Below are 18,774 nucleotides of genomic sequence, written 5' to 3' on the forward strand. Positions count from 1 at the left end.
ACGGGAAGAAGAAGAAGAAGAAGAAGAAGAAGAAGAAGAAGAAGAAGAAGAAGAAGAAGACAGCTATTTTTTTATCCTGTGAAAGGAATGCTGCTAACTCAACAATGAAAACTGCTGGTGTAGCAAGGGACATTCTGCTGAAAATTACTGATTAAAAGTTGGACATAGGTTATTTATCTTGAGAATGCAATGCTACTAAGTCAACAATGAAAATTGTGGGGCATCAAAGGACATTCTACTGAAAGTTATTGATTAAAAGTTGGCCTTAGGTTCACTGCCTTTCTCTCTCATTTCTTCGGAGTATTTAAGCACTCCCCTCCTATCGCGCCAACAGAAGTCATTTTACTGGAAACACAAACTTCATTTTTCTCACTCGAGTTTTCCCTTTCGCCACAAGAGTGTTGATCAATTTCAGCCTGCAGCCAAGAACTGAACAAGCACAGAAGCAGAAAATGGCACTTAGCAAAGACCGTGGCATTACACTGAATGATGGGAACAAAATCCCTGTATTGGGGTTTGGGACATATAGCTCGGACACTGTAAGTACCACATTTAACTCTCAGATTGTTGTAACTTGTTTTTGAAGAGCAAAATGCCTGCCAGCTGCTGGGTGCTTCATACATTGCAAAGCACAGCACAAGATGCCTCACCTGATCTGAGAAGCCAATTGTGCGTGAGAACTTCTTAGGTCACCGCAGCCAAGAATGCAACAGATGCCTTGCAGCACATAAAGCTTTGCTTCTCATTCAACAAGGGTCATCAGCCAGCAGATTCAGGAGCAAATAATGTTTTGTGCAAGACTTGGAGGTTTGTAGCTGAGAAACATCAATTCTTTATCCAAACCATCTTCATTTGGTCCATATCACCAGCAATGCAAATGAAGGGATCGGTGTCAATTCTTGTTTTGTAATTAAATTAATTTCTAGGAATATCATGAATTTTCCAAATAAAAGTTACCACTCAGTTTTTCAAAGCAATTTTCCTTTTTCCATTTTTCCAATTCATATGTCTGCTCCATTCACATATAAAGCGAGGGGTAGAATCTATTTTATACAAAGAGATACTTGCTGACGAAGAGACTTTCTCAATCCTTTCTTGGATATTTCTCCAACTTCACAAACATTTTAACCAATTTTTAAAAAGAGCATTCTACAAACTTTGTTCCACTGTTTGAACTAAAATAACTGGTAAGACGAGGAGGAGGAGTTTGGATTTGATATCCTGCTTTATCACTACCCAAAGGAGTCTCAAAGCGGCTAACATTCTCCTTTCCCTTCCTCCCCCACAACAAACACTCTGTGAGGTGAGTGGGGCTGAGAGACTTCAGAGAAGTGTGACTGGCCCAAGGTCACCCAGCAGCTGCATGTGGAGGAGTCTACCGCTCTTAACCACTACACCATGCTGGCTGAATCAAGTTAATTGATTGCTCATTTTCAATCCTGCATGTGAAGAGAGGCTCTGGCAGACTGAACAGATGCGATTACTAGTGGATCCAATGGTCAAGAAGGCGGTTTCTGTATGGGCCATAGAGGGAAATGACGGGCAAATGGGGCTCATTCAGCTAGGGAGGTAGCCTGTCTAGGAGAAGGAAAACTCTGCTCTTGAACCTCTGCTGCCTTGTGGGATATCTAAAGGAGAAGAAAAGGAGTAAACCCTACACAAATCTGGGCTGGAGTTCCTAAGACGGTTGGGTGGTGCATTGCATGCCTCCTTCTGGCAACACCTGCAGCAAAGCTGGTGCCAAATGTATTCCTTTGGATCACATGTGATTCCTTTGGATCACATCAGTGAGGATGAGCGGGAGGCCTTTTCATCTGGGCAGCCCAGGACCTCTATACCCACTGCCCAGGCTTGTGCCCCAGGGAAGTCACTTTGGTGCTGCTAACACAGCAATTTTTACTTTCCCCCGGAGGCACACTCCATTGTCTCTAGAGACAGACAGATGCCAACAAGAAGGATGGAGGGGTTCACATCATTAACTTGCTTCTCCCATGGCCATAGCCTTGGATTCCAGCAGAAATCAGGCTTGGCTCCATCTCTCAGCTGCCCAGCCTGCCTTCTGCTTCCAACTCCTGGATCTCTCTCTCACACACACCCTAGTTTTTGTCTTTCTAACTACCCACCCATTTGCCCTCTGGCACAGAGCTGCTTCATTTATTACCTTAACCTTCCATACTTAAGGGGCCATTGCCAAGAGACTTGCATACCTATTCCAGTAATTGATTGCTTCTTGTATCCAGAGTTAGAAGGAATTCAGGCACAGAGCCGAAACCCAACTCGCATCAATTTTTTACACACAATAAATATTTCATTTTTTCACGATAGTGTGTGTGTGTGTATTATAACAGTAACATCATCAATATAACATAAAAGCCAAACCAAAACATGGAGTACATTTTATTGTATTGTCAGCTATGAAACGGTAAGGTACTGTGCATACATAATAGGTTCACTAATTAATTAGTACTCTCCATAGAGATACATGTGTTATAGGGGGTTGCAATGACACGGCTGACTTATTGATGTGATCCTGAAAGTCCTAAAAATTGTCTCTCTTTGCCTGACCATTAATAAATCCATGAAAAAATCTGGCATGTTTGGGTCAAGCACTCAGAAATTGCTATTTCCCAAACATGTGCATACTGTCAGGAGCCTAGCCTACACTCGGGTAGGACCCTGGCAGAGACACGTGCCTGACTGGCATGTTCCCTCCCTCCTGTTCGATCGTTTGGGAGCTTCAAAAGCTTTCTTCTGCCCGAACATCACATGCCAACCGAAACCGGCACATATAGGGATCCGCAGAGTTTGCGCAATTTGCGTAACAGACCTCAGCAACTCAACATTATGGCTAATCCATTTTATTTACATATAAACACACACGGAGCACTGCAACATGGCTCCCTCTCTCTCTAGCATCAGACAGCAATAAGAACAAAGGACAATAGTCCCACTTCACGGAACACAGTAACACAAACATCCTGTCTCCGTCACTTCCCACTCTGTGGAGTCAAAACATATACCGTCATGTGATAGTCAACAATCCTAGGACTGCAATCATGGAGCAGGAATTCTAACACATATCACAAACACAATACAAGATTTCATCCTGTTTCCCACCTAGCAGCTATCTGGGAGCACCTGTTTTAATTTCCCATAGTGCCTTGGTGTGTGCTGGCAGAGGGATTGTGGGAAATTAAAATGGCAACTCACCACCTTGCAACTTTGATTGGAGCCCTGTTGTCATTGCTGGTCAGAGCCACCTTGCCTCATGAAAGAGATCCCACGAGAGGACCCAGGCATCAGTAGGGATGGATCTAGACACATCAAAGAAGCGTTTCAGTATAAAGTGCTGTAAATTTAAACAGGGAAAACAGGTAGAGAAAAACAAGACTCCATTTCGCCATCTGGTGGCACAATGTTATATCGCACATGCAACACATACTGTATACATAAATTGCTTTTTCTTTACGCTTTTTCTTTCTTTTCATTTAATGTGTTTAGATCCAGCCTAGCTGAGTCCCTGAGACTTACAGCTTACTTACAGGTACCCTCTGATATTAATTTCCCCACTGAAGCAGAGATCTTGACTAACCTTTTCACTTTTTCAACCGGCAGGTTCCAAAAAGTAAGTCTGAGGAGGCTACAAAGATAGCAATAGAATTCGGCTTCCGTCTTATTGATAGTGCATATGTATACCAGACAGAGGAGCACATTGGGCGGGCCATTCGTGCGAAGATTGCAGACGGAACAATAAAAAGGGAAGACATTTTCTACACTGGAAAAGTGAGTGAGTTTGGCATTTTTTTAAAAAAAGAGTGGTACCAGTGGTACCTCTGGTTACGTACTTAATTCGTTCTGGAGGTCCATTCTTAACCTGAAACCGTTCTTAACCTGAGGTACCAATTTAGCGAATGGGGCCACCCGCTGCCAACACGCCACTGGTGCACGATTTTTGTTCTCATCCTGAGGTAAAGTTCTTAACCCGAGGTACTACTTCCGGGTTAGCAGAGTCTGTAACCCAAAGTGTTTGTAACCCGAGGTATCTGTAACCCGAGGTACCGCTGTAAAATATAGTGCCTGCATCATGATGCAATTACATATTTCACAGTCATTATTTAACAAAATCAGAGCAAAATGCCTCTCCGTATATAAACCTACCCAGATTTTGTGTTCATCCTGTGAGGCTCTTCTTTGTATGCCTCCTCCATGTGAGGCTTGAAGGGTGGCAAAACGAGAACGGGGCCTTTTCTGCATAGCCCCCCTTTTGGGGAATGCTCTCTGCAGGGAGGTTCATTATACACCTCTAGGCACCAGGCGAATATGTTCCTCTTTGACCAGGTCTTGGGCTTATTAATATTCTATAGCCTTTTTGAACATGTCTTTGCCAGGGGCGGAGGAAGAGGGGGTGCAGTGCGTGCGGACCGCCCCAGGTGTCACCACTGATGGGGTGACAAAATTCCAGGCAGCATTTACCGCGGGGCCTGCAGCACGCCTGAGCCACACATCTCTCCGAGCGGCTTCCTCCGCCGCTGGTTATTGGAAGGAGGGATTCCTGTGTTGTTGCTTCTGTTTTGACTATTTATTTGTGCCCCCTCAGATAGTAGTTCATGGGATAGTTCATGAGCGCTCATCTCATCATTCTCCCCTGGGTGATCTCCACCCATTAAAACATTCCCACCTATCTGGGAATGAGTTCTATCTAATGCTGTAGGTTCTGAGTTCTGTGCTCTTACAAAATCGTCCATTTTACTCTGCTTGCTCTTCTGCTGTGGGCTTACTTGTGGAGATGAGGCCGGTCGCTTCTTTTTCTTAGACATTTTCCCAGAGATAGAGCCGCTACTAATTTCTGCTGTAAATCAGGAAGCTCGGCGTCCTCCCGCGATAGGGTGTTTAATCTCCACTCCTGCTGATAAGTAGTTGGTAGGTTTAGTTGAGCTGGAGCTAATTAAGGCTTTCTCTGAGACTTTCCAAGAGTTTCTCTAAGACTTTTAACTCAAGCCCCTAACTCAAGCTTTGTAAATATATAGCTGCCAAATGTCAGAGATAAAATATTGTGGCTGATAAAAGCTAATAAAAGACTGATAAAAATAATAAAAACCACATCAAGTGATGTGGAGCTCAAGTCGATGCTACCACTAACGATGCCATCTTTGGTTCAGTAGGTAGGCTGTATGAATTGTGTATTGCTTTGTAATGATTTGTTGGGGCTCTGGACCATAATAAAGATTGATGATGATGATTTATTTGTGCTTTTATCTTTTGCTTTTACCTTGTGAACTGCTCCAAGATCTTTTGATGACGGGCAATATATAAATTTCATAAATAAATGGTAAATATAAATGGTAAAAATACTGTGATGTGTACACAAGAATAGTCATCTGACACAGCAAAACTGTCCCGAGACCCAAAAACTCTATGGCTGTGTGAAAATATAAATCTCTTTATATTTATGACAGCTTTGGAGTACCTTCCACCGCCCAGAGCTGGTTCGGAAATGCTTAGAAGAATCCCTGAAGAAACTCCAGTTTGACTACATGGATCTGTTCTTAATGCACAATCCATGTTCTATGAAGGTAAATAATGTCATAATGCAAGTATTGAGTACGATATTTGAATTGGGGGGAGGAGGGGGGAGAGTCTACTAAAATTTTGATTCCCTGAAGGAACATTGGGAATTGTCAGTTCCTAGAGATGCTGACAGTTCTCTGCTAGAACATATCTTAATCAAGGAATGATCGCTCCCAAATTTTTTTTGGGGGGGAACCATGCCAGTTAAATAAAACATCTGCATATACTGATGACATTAACTACATGGGCATCACAAGAAAGAAATGATGTGCAGAGCAGGATTTGGCGACTGAGCGAGGGAAGAAAAAAGGGGTTGGAGAGATAGGGAGACAGACCTGTGCAGAGAGAGAAGACAGTTTGTTCTATGGGGCACAGAAAAAATTAAAGCATATTTGGAGAACCTGTGGCCTTCCAGATGTTCCTCAGTTGCAACTCCTATCATCTGATCATTGTCCTTGCTGGCTGCAGCTGATGGGACTTAGAGGACAGCAAAGCCTGGAGATCCACTGATTCCCCACCTCTGTATTAAAAGAGACAATACTGAGTTAATATTGCAACAGGGGGATGCTGGTGGAGATGTAGTTCTTGGGCTTGCCGATCAGAAGCTCCCATTGCTCTGTCCCAGCTTCTGCCAACCTAGCAATTAGAAATCACACCAGAAGATAAATGAGTACCATTTCGGCGGGAAAGTAAATGGTGTTTCCATGTGCTCTGGTTTCCGTTATGGTATTCCGTTGCACCAGAAGAGGTTTAGTCATGCTGGCCACATGCCCGGAAAGCTGTCTGAGGACAAATGCCTGCTATCTTGAGCGCCACAACCCCATAGTCACCTTTGACTGGACTTAACTGTCTAGGGGTCCTTTACCTTTACCTAATATTTCACCATAAGTATTTGTTCCTGGATAAAGTAAACTTTATCCCTCTTGAATAAACAAGAATGTGAAATGTGGTGCTTGTGAATTTCTAGGCCTGAAATGCACTCATTCCCTCCGCCTCCTTCTTTTCCAGCCTGGACCAGATTTATTTCCCATGGGAGAAGACAAAAAATTGATTTTTGACAACGTAGATCTTCTGCAGACATGGGAGGTAGGTGCCTGGGATTAGGAAATCCAGCCCTTGAGTCTTTCAGATACAGAGCACAGTAGCCTTCCACCAGAGGAGGCAGGTCCAGAACAATGACTCACACAATGGCTCCTATGAGAGCTGGTGAACTATAAGCCTCCAATCTTAATCTGGAAAAAGGTGTGGCCTCAGCTATTCAACAAACATCACTCAACAAACATGTCATGTTTTCTTTGCCAGGCAATGGAGGCGTGCAAAGATGCCGGCTTGGTGAGGTCCATCGGAGTGTCCAGCTTCACCCGTAAGCAACTGGAAATGATCCTGAACAAGCCAGGATTGAAATACAAGCCAGTGATAAACCAGGTCAAGTGTGGTTGCTTTTTCTAGTGGTTTGTACCAAGCATGGTTGAAAGCTTCTTTATTTAAGCTCTTTTGTGAGAGGACCTTTGTTTAAATGAACACAGCAATTCCCTGAAAAAACTTGCTTAAGGTTATAAGGTTGCAGACCAAGTCACAGTTGTGGGGTAGACTCCCCTAAATTCCTGGAACCAGTAATCAAGACTTCTGAATCCTCAGACAAAAGAAGTGTGGAGAAGTGCATAATGTTTGAAACAAGCATCTCAGGTAGAAGGAGGCCTGCAAGCAGTCAGTGTCAGGATCATTCAACAAGCAAGTAGGACTCCGATAGAGACACATGCCCGACTGGCATGTTCTCTCCCTCCTGGTCAGTCGTTCGGGAGCTTCAAGAGCTTTCTCCAGCCCGAACATCACAGCGACTGATACCAAGAGGCATCAGCACACTTAGGAACAGGAGAGTGTTAGCATTTCGCATGACAGACTCAGCAGCGCAGCATTTTGGCTAAACTACTTTATTAACATATCATACACTCGGAGCATTCTGACTCAGCTACGTCTTCATCAGCATCAAACAGCAGAGAGAGAGAACAAAGGACAATAGTCCTACATCATGGAACACAGTACATGTAATACGAAACATCCCGTCTCCGTCACTTCCCACACTGCGGAATGAAAACATACGCCGTCATGTGATAAAACCAATCCCATGACTGCAAGCACAGGGCAAGTCAGGGCCCACACAGCCTCTTGTGGGGACTCTGGAAGTTCTCAGGTGGGGAGAGAAGGGCCTTTGAGTTAGGCATCTGGGCAAAGCTGTTGCACCCAAGCAGCCCTGATTCACTTGGGCAATGGTGTATATCATGTAACCAGTGAGACCGAGGCAGGCTAGTCCAAGGCATGCAACCTGCTACCTAAGCAGGAGTGATGGACTGACAATGAGATGTGTGCAGCCGTGATCTCCCCGTACCACAGAGACAGTGGTCCAGATAGCCCCACTTCAATCATGGCTTCTTTGTACCCTCTGCCCAACCTTGATGCACTATCCAATTCATATATGGCAGTAGAGGGGGCACCTCAGACAATTAGTTCTTATGCCCCCCATACTTTCCGCCATTGCTGAACCACAGTGATAACTTGAAGAAAAGACACTTTTCACATACAAAATCCATTTACACAGGGAGGATTACTAAAAACTATACCATTACTTCCTGAGAAAAAACTGCTCCCTTAAATAGAATCATTGCCACCCAACCCCATCCCACTCCCCACTCCCCTCTTCCCCTGTCTTTTCTTCCCAACCTCACACTGTATGTAACACTAATGTCTCACAACAAATGAAACTGATCTGTAGAAAATGCAACTTGAAAAAAGAGACAATGCACATATTTTCGTAAACTAAGAAATCTTTAATAAAATAACAACAATAACTGCCCTCTTTGAAAAGTCTTGCGCCCTTCTTCCCCTAATTTTATTTTCTGATGTCTCCACTGCTCAATTTGATTGGAAATTTCAGTTTATTGAGACACTGATAAAGCAGAGTCCCAGATCATCTGCTCAGCTTGATGGAAAGCCACATAAATCCCCCATCAGATCTTTCTGCTCAAAATAGAAAATTCAGAGACTGAGTGGGCAGAAATAGAGACACTGCAGGCAGGACAGTGTGCCCAGGATATTTCTTCTTTGGGTATAATGACTCAACAGGGCTGGAGTGACAGGAGATTGTGGGGGAATAAGCCCTGTCCCCCATCTTCAGCTAACACATATTTCATGGATGAGGAGCATGGCAATGGAAACCACAAATGCAAGAATGGTCATCTAAAGATTCTGATGCATCAGAAAACACAGCACACTTTAAGAAAGGTAACAGCTGAATATTTCAAGAAACAATAGCATTGATCTGCTTTTCTGTCATTCCTTTATTTCACAGTAGTTTTTGTTTCATCTGAATTCTCACTTTTGGGTTGCGTTGGGGGATTTTGAATCTGCAGGTTGAATGCCAGCCTTATCGGAACCAAAGCAAGCTGCTGGACTTCTGCAAGTCAAACGATATCATCCTAGAAGGATATTGTGTCCTGGGATCCCAAAGGGACCCAAGATGGTAAGAGGTGAAGCCAAAATGTTTGGTGACCATCTCAGACAACCACCTAGGCCCACTATTCCCCAGCATCTACATCAGCTCTTTAGGCTGCATTCTGGGTCCCACAACTAATAAAGATCCTCATTTTGGATACCAGCACCAGGGGCTTTTATGTAGTGGCCCCACATTTTGAGAAATCATTCCACAGAGAGATCTACAGAGCTCTTCCCATCCCATTATAGACATTATCAGAAACCTTGCATCCCCCCCCCCCAAATACTGATTGTACTCCAGCAAAGAAAAAGACCTCTCTTTTGTGCATGTATGCTACCATTTTGGCTGCAGAATGATCCACGTGCAAAGTATGAGTTTGTGATTTATTGGGAGAAGAGCACTATACTAAAAACTTGTCAATATCCTTATTAAACTGTGGGGTGCAGAAACTGACACAGTATTCCAGGTGTAGTCTGACCAATGCATAATAAAAAAGGTAAAGGGACCCCTGACCATTAGGTCCAGTCACGGATGACTCTAGGGTTGCGGCGCTCATCTCACTTTATTAGCCGAGAGAGCCGGCGTACAGCTTCCGGGTCATGTGGCCAGCATGACTAAGCCGCTTCTGGCGAACCAGAGCAGGGCACGGAAACGCCATTTACCTTCCCACCGGAGCGGTACCTATTTATCTACTTGCACTTTGATGTGCTTTTGAACTGCTAAGTTGGCAGGAGCAGGGACAGAGCAACAGGAGCTCACCCCGTCGTGGGGTTTCAAACCGCCAACCTTCTGATCGGCAAGTCCTAGGCTCTGTGGTTTAACCCACAGCACCACCTGCTTCCCCATTCCCTCGATCGGAACACTATACTTCTGCTGAAGCAGCCTAGAATAGCGTTAGCTTCTCTTCATCACACTGCATCACACTGTGACTCATGTTAAGCTTGTGGTCTACAAAGACCCCTAGATCTTTTTCATATATACTGCTGTCAAGCCAAGTGTCCCCCATCCTATATTTGTGCATCTTGACACCAGAAACACACCTTCTCTCCTTATTGCTCTCTAACAGGTGCAATACAGATGCTCCTCCCCTGCTTGAAGACTCTTTGTTGGTTGCGATCGCCAAGAAGTACAACAAAACCCCAGCTCTCGTGGCTATTCGCTACCAACTGCAGCGCGGCCTGGTGGTCCTAGTGAAGGCCGACACCAGAGAGCAAATTGAGGAAGACATCCAGGTAAAGCAGTACATATTAATCCATTAAAAAACAATACTGAAAAAGCACATAACTTGAACACTGTGATCTCACAGGTCACATGACACATGCGGGAGGGAAGATGCGCATCTTGGTTTGGGGACTCAAGAAGTTGGAGGAGTTTCCAGCAGTGGTTATTCAGAAGAATCACTGCCTCAGACCGTGAAGTCAGAGTGCAACCATCATGACTAGCTTCCATTGGTATTCTTATCCACCATGAATTTGTCTAATGTTTAAAGCCATCCAAGTTAGTGGCTGTCACTGTCTCACAAGGAGCAAGTTCAGTAGTTTAGCTATGAACTGCATGGAGAAGTACTGAACTACATTCGCTGGACTATGACCTCCCTCATCCCTGTCCATTGGTCATGATGGCGGAGACTGATGAGGAGTTGGAGTCCATCCACATCTGGGGGGCCACAGTTTCCCCACTCCTGTTCTATTGCAAACCTACATTACTATCTGTCAGGGTTGCTTCCAGATCCTAGCTCACAGAGGATCACGCTAGCCAGCGATCATTAAATAAAAGTCTTTATTGAGTTACAGTTTCCATTCTCAAGCTGCTGCGTGCAACTCTACGTCTTATGCTTAGATCGGCGAAGCTCCGTCTGAATCTCCGCCCCTTGTACACCAACTTAATATCCTAGCCCTGCTCCACCTTTTCCGCCTGACTGTTCTTCTCTGGGTCCCTCTGCCCCCCGGGGTCTCTTCCTTCCGGGATTCTTCTGACGCTGACCCCCCGGACCCTCCTGTCTCCTTGCGCCGGGCTTTAGGACCTGGCTCCCTTTCCGGGCTGCCTACTGCGCCACCTTCCTGTGCCTTTGAACTTGGCGCGCGCGCCCAACCTTCCACCTTCCGTCTAACCGTCTCTTCGCTCCCCGATGGAGGTGTGGCCACTCCTGACTCGTGCCCTCCCTCCTGTTGTGAGCTGCCAGCGCTTGATCCCTGGCGCCCCTCCTCTTCCCTGCTCTCTGGCTGTGACGCTGGTCCCGATTTCCAACTGCTCCCCTCTGAGTCCCCTCTGGCTCTATCTTCCTGGGGTGTCCCCCTAGTCTCCCCCCTTGCCCTGGCCACTGGTGCTCCTTTCTGTGAATCTTCTGATTCACTGGAAAGACTCGGAGATCTCGGGTCGTCGTCATCACTCATCTTTTCTTCTGCCTCCTCCCCCTCGCTCTCTGTTTCCTCCCTTGCCCTCGCCTCTGCTCCTGAACCCCTGACACTATGCATATAAAATTCCCTCAATGGGAGGACATCGGGACTGAAGCTGTTAAATGAAGGAATTCAACTTTGGAAGGTGGTAGCAAAGTTCGCTTTGGTTTCTCTGTGGCTGGGAAAAGGTGCACAGCTCTGAGATGCAAAAAGAAGACATGATTAAAAAGCACCTCAGCCTTATTTTTTTCTCCTCCTGACAGGCATTTACTTTCCAGCTGTCTGAGGAGGATATGAAATCCATTGATGGCCTTCAGAAAAACATGAGCTATATAAAAGCGGAAGCGTAAGTCATATTTAAATAGTACGCATATGAATACTTAAAAGTGCTTCATGCAAGAATTTATACTGCGAGAGCAAAAGGAAGAAAATATCTGGCATCCATCTCTTCTCTTCATAGAGAATTAGGTGAAATTATAGAAGCAATTACTGTGGATACTTTGTACCAAAGCGTATGGACAAGTGTCCCTGTCATAGAATTGTAGAGTTGGAAGGGACATGGGGGTCATCTAGTCCAGCCCCCTGCAATGCAGGAATCTTTTGCCCAGCATGAGGCTCAAACCCATGGCCCGGAGATCAAGAGTTCCATCCTTACCAACCAAGCTATTCCAGTAGTTTTTGGCCCTAGACAGTCTTGAAAAAGTCCAGTTTCAGACAAAATGTAACTTTTGGGGTGGACTTCTGAACTCCCCATAATTTACCCCATGGCAATTCAGGATCTTTTTCCACTATAAAAAGCAAGCTGTAGCTGATGTGGTTGCTCGAGAGCAAACAGGCAAGACTCCGACCTGTCTTTTCCAGCTTTTATTCTTAGTGCAAACTATTTACAGTGAAGAGCGTCGCAAATTCATGCCTGGCTCAGTCGCTAGCAGAATCTGGGAGTGGTCGGTCCTTGTACCTCCCCCAGCATAACAGTCACGTGACCCCCCCAACCTTCTCCGCCCCTCCCTGCACCAAAGCCTTCTGCGCAGAGTGGGCGCTGGCAAAGGGGTACTTCCCTCCTCTCCTGTTTGCTCAGGCTTGGTGTTGAGGCTCTCTCTAGCAGCACTTCTTCTCCACTGGAGGTGGGGGTTTCCTCCTCGCCAGAGGAGGAACTGCTTCGCCAGATTTTCGGAGGTTCCCTATAACACAACTGCCCTTCCACCTCTCGCCTCTGAGCTGATGGCAGTTCCCTGACATCCCCCGACAGTTGCTCTGTGCTTTGAAACCAGGCTTCCAAATACCCTTGAGACCAATGCCATACAATGATGTGCAGACATTCCCAGGAGCATTTGATGGGGGGGGGGGAGATGGCTGCCTCATGCATTACTGCCAGTAAGGGACTCCCAAAACAGCATTTGTCCTTCTGCCCCTACCTGAAAGTCTCAAAAAGACGCTGGGGAAGAGGGGGGAGACCTTTGACCCAACCCTTTTGTACCACTTTGATCAGCAACCAGGGCTGTGTTCATCATCTAGGGGTTATTTTCTCTAGTGAGAAGACAGACATATGATCATCCCGATATTGCAAATGGAGGATCATTTTTACTTCCAGCCTCCCAGATATTCAGCAGGGTGGGCATTTGATGGCAAACTCGGGGAACTTACAATGCACTGTGTGAAATGGTCTCATGAGGCAATGGCTAGCAACAGATCAATTTTCGTTGCTTGTACATCTTCCACACCCTGAGTGTTGACTCTCTTTTCTTTTGTTTCAGATTTGCTGATCACCCACAGTATTACTCACCAGATGTGGAATAAGGACTCATCTCCCATCTCCAATTTATCTCCTTCTGAACCTGGGTCCTTTTCCATGGAAAACAATGGGCAAATCTGTGAATATCAGTTGCTCCCAGCATCTCATTTTCCACTCTTCAGTTCCTGAAATCTCCATATCAGTTTAGGATGAAAAGAAAATCTCTTGAAAATTCATCATTGCAGATTTCTCCTACCATACTCATTTTTCTTTGCACTTTTGGCTAAAATAAAGCATTTGTGCATCATGTTACTAATATATGCTCTTTAATGCATACTCTACCCCACTATATGCATTTTTGTAATGGTTCTGTAGCTGAACAACTGCATCACAAAATTCAGAGAATTGCCACTTTCTCAGGATAACTGCATTGACGGAAGTCCAGCCGTCATTAAATGGTGCTCAGCATAAAATAAAGACACAGTGAGCCAGTTATATTTTCAGGAAGGTAAGAGCAGCTCCTTCGTCCACTCTCCTCCAATTTTATTCTCCTTTGTTCTCCCCTCCCGCATGGCCGTTTGCCAATGTCTCACGTTACCTCATCCAGTCATGGCTTTTACTACATCCCACCATATAAGGTAATCACTGCCCAGAGGGGGAACATAACTCCATATAAGGTTATGCACTTAATACACTGCAAGGCACGGACATGCAGGTCACCGAGGTCAGCGAGGCACCAGGTGGCGCTACAAGCCTTTGCCATGACTTCATGGCTCCCACATGCCCTCTTTCTTTATTTTTTATTAATCAGAGTCATATATGTCAGTACCAATACAGTTATATCGAGCGCGATAGGCGACTCTTGTGAGGCCAGAAGCAGGCCGCTGACGGGAGAACCATGCAGTACATATAGAAATTAAAGAAGGAATACATTGGATACAGCAACACAAAATAACGCAAATAACTACTATAAGGATCACTAAAATCAATAAATGTCGAAGCCAACTTCCATCCGGAAGCCAAGAATATAAGAATTCTGATTCCAAGCTGCATGGTAGGCTTCCTTTCTAGTTTATTAGCCATGCACTGGTGTCACTCCTATAGCACTGAGATTGGTCACTGTATGTTCCTGTAAGAGAACAAGAGCTATTAAAAGTGAAATTCAATGTATATTGACAGTTTGGATATATGCCCCATGATTCTTTCCCCTCTTTAATTTGAAAACAAATGGGGGCAGGCTCATGGAGGGTCAATTGTACTGGAGGCCAAAAAGTTTGCTTAGGGGATATAATATTAGTAAATTGAAAAGATCCATTGACAGGCACACCATGAAGCATTATGCTGGAATGACTGGCAAAAGGCAGAATGTGCATACACAACCAACATTTAGAAGCATGCAATAAACTGGTAAACATAATCATATCTTGTACAAAAATATTATCCCTCCATATAGTATGATAATTTTCTCCCCTAAAAGTCTTATTCAACAACGCTATTCTTCTAGTTCGAAAGTGGCTGAGCCGTGGATACTGCCAGCCAGAGTAGGATTCAGGCGACAGCTGTTTGCCAGCCGATGAGGTGAAATATGGTGGTTTCAACTGGACTGGGTCGTCTGCTTCTCTTCCTTGTATAACGGTGCAGGAAAGGATGGCAAGGCAAATGGTGAGGAAGGCAAATACTGCCAGATGCAGCTCGTGTGCAGCACCTCTAGGTGGTGCATGCAGAAAGGTTTCAATGCTTCACCCACAAAATGTTGACAAAGTGTAGGGGAGTTCCGCATGCCCTGAGGCAGGACAACCCACTGATATCGCTGGGTGGGCTGCGAATTGTTATATACTGGCAATGTAAAAGCAAACCGTTCCCTGTCTGCTGGAGCCAGTGGGATAGAAAAAAGACAGTCCTTTAAATCAATCACCGCCAACTGATATTCTCATGGGAGCATATTTGGATTTGGCATGCCAGGTTGTAAAGTTCCCATTGGCTGTATCTGTTGGTTAATTTTCCTCATGTCCTGCAGAAGACGCCATTTGCCTGATTTTTTCTTAATAACGAAAATTGGGGAGTTCCAGGGAGATGAGGACGGTTCAATGTGGCCAAGGGTCAATTGTTCAGAAATAAGCTGGGCCGCCGCTGCTAATTTTTCTTTTGGTAGAGGCCACTGTTCTACCCATACTGGGGTAGTGGTGATCCATCGTAACGGCAGTGCGGTGCGTGGAAGTGCAGGAATAAATTTGACTCCAATTTGGTGTCTGCAATAGCCAAAATATCGCGCCCCCATAAGGAGACTGGAATGTCCATTATTAATGAATAGAGGGTGATCTGAACCCCACTATTGCTTTGGATGAGTATTGACTGCGCCGTGCCTGTGATTCACCTCCCACACCAATAACTTGTGTGTCTGGACAGGTGGGCCAACTGGAAGGCCAAGCAGATTTTGCCACGACTTTTACATCCGCCCCTGTGTCCAGAACTCCCTCAATGCGTCGACCTCCCACTGTCAGAGACACAGAAGGGCGCGAGGCTGTAATGTTCATGGCTGCTGCAATTAGGGGTAGTTGTTCGGATGGGGGGGAAATGATAATCTTCGCCACTGAAGTATTTGACTGTATTCTGCATGGACGATCCGCATATAGCGTGATCTCAGGGAAAATCACATATGGTCCGTGTGTTAGCATCGGTACCGCATGAATTCCTGTTGCCTGTGCAGATAATAGAGGTAATACCAGACATGTGGCATGATTGTCTAACCCTGCTTCAGTGAGAACATGAGTCTTTAAAGGGCAGAAATGCAAATGGAATTCCACGTCCTGAGTCAGGTGAAGCCGTGGTGCTGTTTCCCTGGACTCCGGGGGGTCCCCTATTGATTTGTCTGGGCCCGGGGTGGGCCCTGCTGCCAGTTTCCCTGCTGTTGTCCTTGCTGATTTCGGGCAGTGTACTGACCCTGCTGTTGGTTTTGGGGAAGCGATCTGCATTGATTGGCCCAATGAAAGCCTTTTTTGCAGATTGGACATTTGGTAGAAGGACGCCTAGGCTGTTGCGTGGATCTACATTGTGCCTTAAAGTGTCCTGGTTTGCCACACTGGAAACAAGTTTTATCGGTGGCTACAGGCTGGTTTTTATTTAGCGCTGCTGCCAGCAGATGAGCCTTGTGGGTGGCTGTACCTACAGACTGACAAATGCGAAGCATGGCTGCTGTGTCTGTGGCAGGATTGTGTATTATCGGTCATAACGCAATCTTACAATCCTCATTGGCATTTTCAAAGGCCAATTGTTTGATAATTATTTGTTTGGCTTCAGGATTTTCAATTTGGCGACTCACTGCTGTAAGCAGCCTGTCCATAAAGGAAGAATATGATTCTCTTGCCTCTTGCCTGATTGAACCCCACCTTGATTGAATACTGGTGGGTTCTGGGATTTTTCTCATTGCTTGTTTAGCAGCAAGAGCGGTGTCCCTCAATAAGATGTGCAGCAGTGTGGCTTGCACTGAAGAATGAACAAAGGGACCACGCCCCATCATGGCATCTATGACGTCTGCGAGGGTAAGGTTAGGGTTATTCCCTCTGGCTTGTTGTAATAAAGCCGGTGCATAAGCACGGCAGGCGATTTCCCATTCATGGGCAAACAATACACCAGCTGATGGGGGTAACACTGTATGGGCCAAAAGCTTGATATCCTCTGGAACCAAGAGCTGGGCTAATGTGGCTTCTAAAAGCGCCTGCGTATATGGGGCTTGGAGTCCATTGGTCTTTACTGACTGCTGCAGCTCTTTCAAGATCTTAAAGTCAAAAGGCTGGTGTTGGGCTTGAGTTCCTGCTGGAGCGCCAGCAGGGGGCACAATAACAGGGAATGCCATAGTATCCTGAATTAAGGAACAGGCAAGGACTGCACGTTGAAAAGGGGTAGCTGGTTCTGCCACTGAAAGAGTAGGATCATTGCCAGCCAGACCACGGTATTTTTGCAGGATTGGGTCCTCTGGTAAGGAACTGTAGTCCGGAGGTTTGGGGTCTGGGGCTGCTGGCAAGGCAAGTATCGGAACAGACGCTAACACAGCAGGCTGGACTAAAGAAGCTGGAGGTTGTGTTGGCAATGCAGCCATGGAGATATTTTTTGGTGATAAAGAGCCCATGGCGTAACGAACCTTGCACCATGCATTTAGAATCCGAAAGCCAATGCTAGGGTGTCCGTGGAAATGTGCTCCAATTTTGTCCCAATGTTTTAATTCCCAAGTTCCATCTTCAGGAAACCAGGGGCAATGTTCATCGATGGCCAGAATAAGCTGTATCAAATCACCCTCAGGAACTTCCAATTTGTTGGAGGAGAGGAGAAATTTTAAGTCTTTTAAAAAATTTTCTGTTGCGGAGTAGACAAAGAGCTGCCCATTTTTCTAAAATCAAGATAAAAGGGATCGAACTCACCGGGATCTTTTTAAGATGTGTAGCGCTTGCAATCCTTGCCGGGCGTGGTGAGCCGATGATATCCGTTGCGTGGATCGAAAAACCTCACACGGTTTTCTTTTAAAAGCCTCAGACGTATTCTTTTAGTCAGCCTCACACGGGGCACCACTTGACGGAAGTCCAGCCGTCATTAAATGGTGCTCAGCATAAAATAAAGACACAGTGAGCCAGTTATATTTTCAGGAAGGTAAGAGCAGCTCCTTCGTCCACTCTCCTCCAATTTTATTCTCCTTTGTTCTCCCCTCCCGCATGGCCGTTTGCCAATGTCTCACGTTACCTCATCCGGTCATGGCTTTTACTACATCCCACCATATAAGGTAATCACTGTCCAGAGGGGGAACATAACTCCATATAAGGTTATGCACTTAATACACTGCAAGGCACGGACATGCAGGTCACCGAGGTCAGCGAGGCACCAGGTGGCGCTACAAGCCTTTGCCATGACTTCATGGCTCCCACACTGCATTTCGATTTGTATATTGGTTCAAGAAGTGTGAGCTGTGTAGTTTCTCCCTAATGTGTCAAATAGCAGTTACAAGGGGGTGAGTCATATATTGAAAATAGTGCAGGGGGGGGGAGGATTTACTTTCATAAAAAGTAGCAGCTGCATAGCCTGAGATTTACTGCCAAGATTATTTGAAATACCTTCAGAAAATAAGAAGAGCCTGCTGAATCAGGCCAGTGGCCCATCTAGTCCAGCAACCGGTTCTCCCAGTGGCCAACCAGATGCCTGTGGGAAGCAGGACATGAGGGGAAACTTCTAAATTACAAAGTCGCTGCTTCCACTTCTGAGGACGGGATGGGCAGGAATGACCATTGCTGGCTCTGAGGTCCTCTGCTGGCTGTGAGGAGTAAAGAGCACAGGGTTTCGATTGTCTACCACCTAGACCTGAAATGACTTCTTCTGACCATGTTATACGCATGCATTTTATCCTCTGGAATCTGTAAAAATATTCAAAATGTCCTTGCTGAAATCATTTGTTGCTACTTGCTGTCTCCCACTCAGCCCCTGCTTTGCGTAACCTCAACCCTCCAGTAAAGGCTGAGGCTGTGGACACTCTTCCTTTTTATCTGCATTCAGGGTGAGCACTGTGCACACAGCGCCGCATTCCACATCCTTTATCCTTTGCATTC

The 18,774-nt window shown here is 45.6% G+C and overlaps 1 protein-coding gene and 1 long non-coding RNA gene across 2 annotated transcripts; both read left to right on the forward strand.

Annotated features, from left to right (window-relative positions):
* Positions 1 to 305: 305 nt before the first annotated feature.
* LOC310686959 (aldo-keto reductase family 1 member C3-like) lies at positions 306 to 13,495 on the forward strand. Its single transcript, XM_083461530.1, has 9 exons — positions 306 to 539; positions 3,616 to 3,783; positions 5,457 to 5,573; positions 6,577 to 6,654; positions 6,871 to 6,993; positions 8,976 to 9,085; positions 10,125 to 10,290; positions 11,718 to 11,800; positions 13,209 to 13,495. Exons 1-9 carry the CDS (start codon positions 453 to 455, stop codon positions 13,249 to 13,251), a joined length of 975 nt encoding a protein of 324 aa, XP_083317656.1. The 5' UTR covers positions 306 to 452; the 3' UTR covers positions 13,252 to 13,495.
* A 137-nt stretch (positions 13,496 to 13,632) lies between these two features.
* On the forward strand, positions 13,633 to 17,858 carry LOC310687088. The gene is made up of 3 exons (XR_014516207.1): positions 13,633 to 15,064; positions 15,256 to 15,369; positions 16,249 to 17,858. It is a non-coding gene; the product is annotated as an uncharacterized lncRNA (long non-coding RNA).
* The last annotated feature ends 916 nt before the right edge of the window (positions 17,859 to 18,774 follow it).

Source organism: Podarcis liolepis (assembly GCF_965112155.1).
Source record: "Podarcis liolepis genome assembly, chromosome: 10".
Taxonomy (NCBI): domain Eukaryota; kingdom Metazoa; phylum Chordata; class Lepidosauria; order Squamata; family Lacertidae; genus Podarcis; species Podarcis liolepis.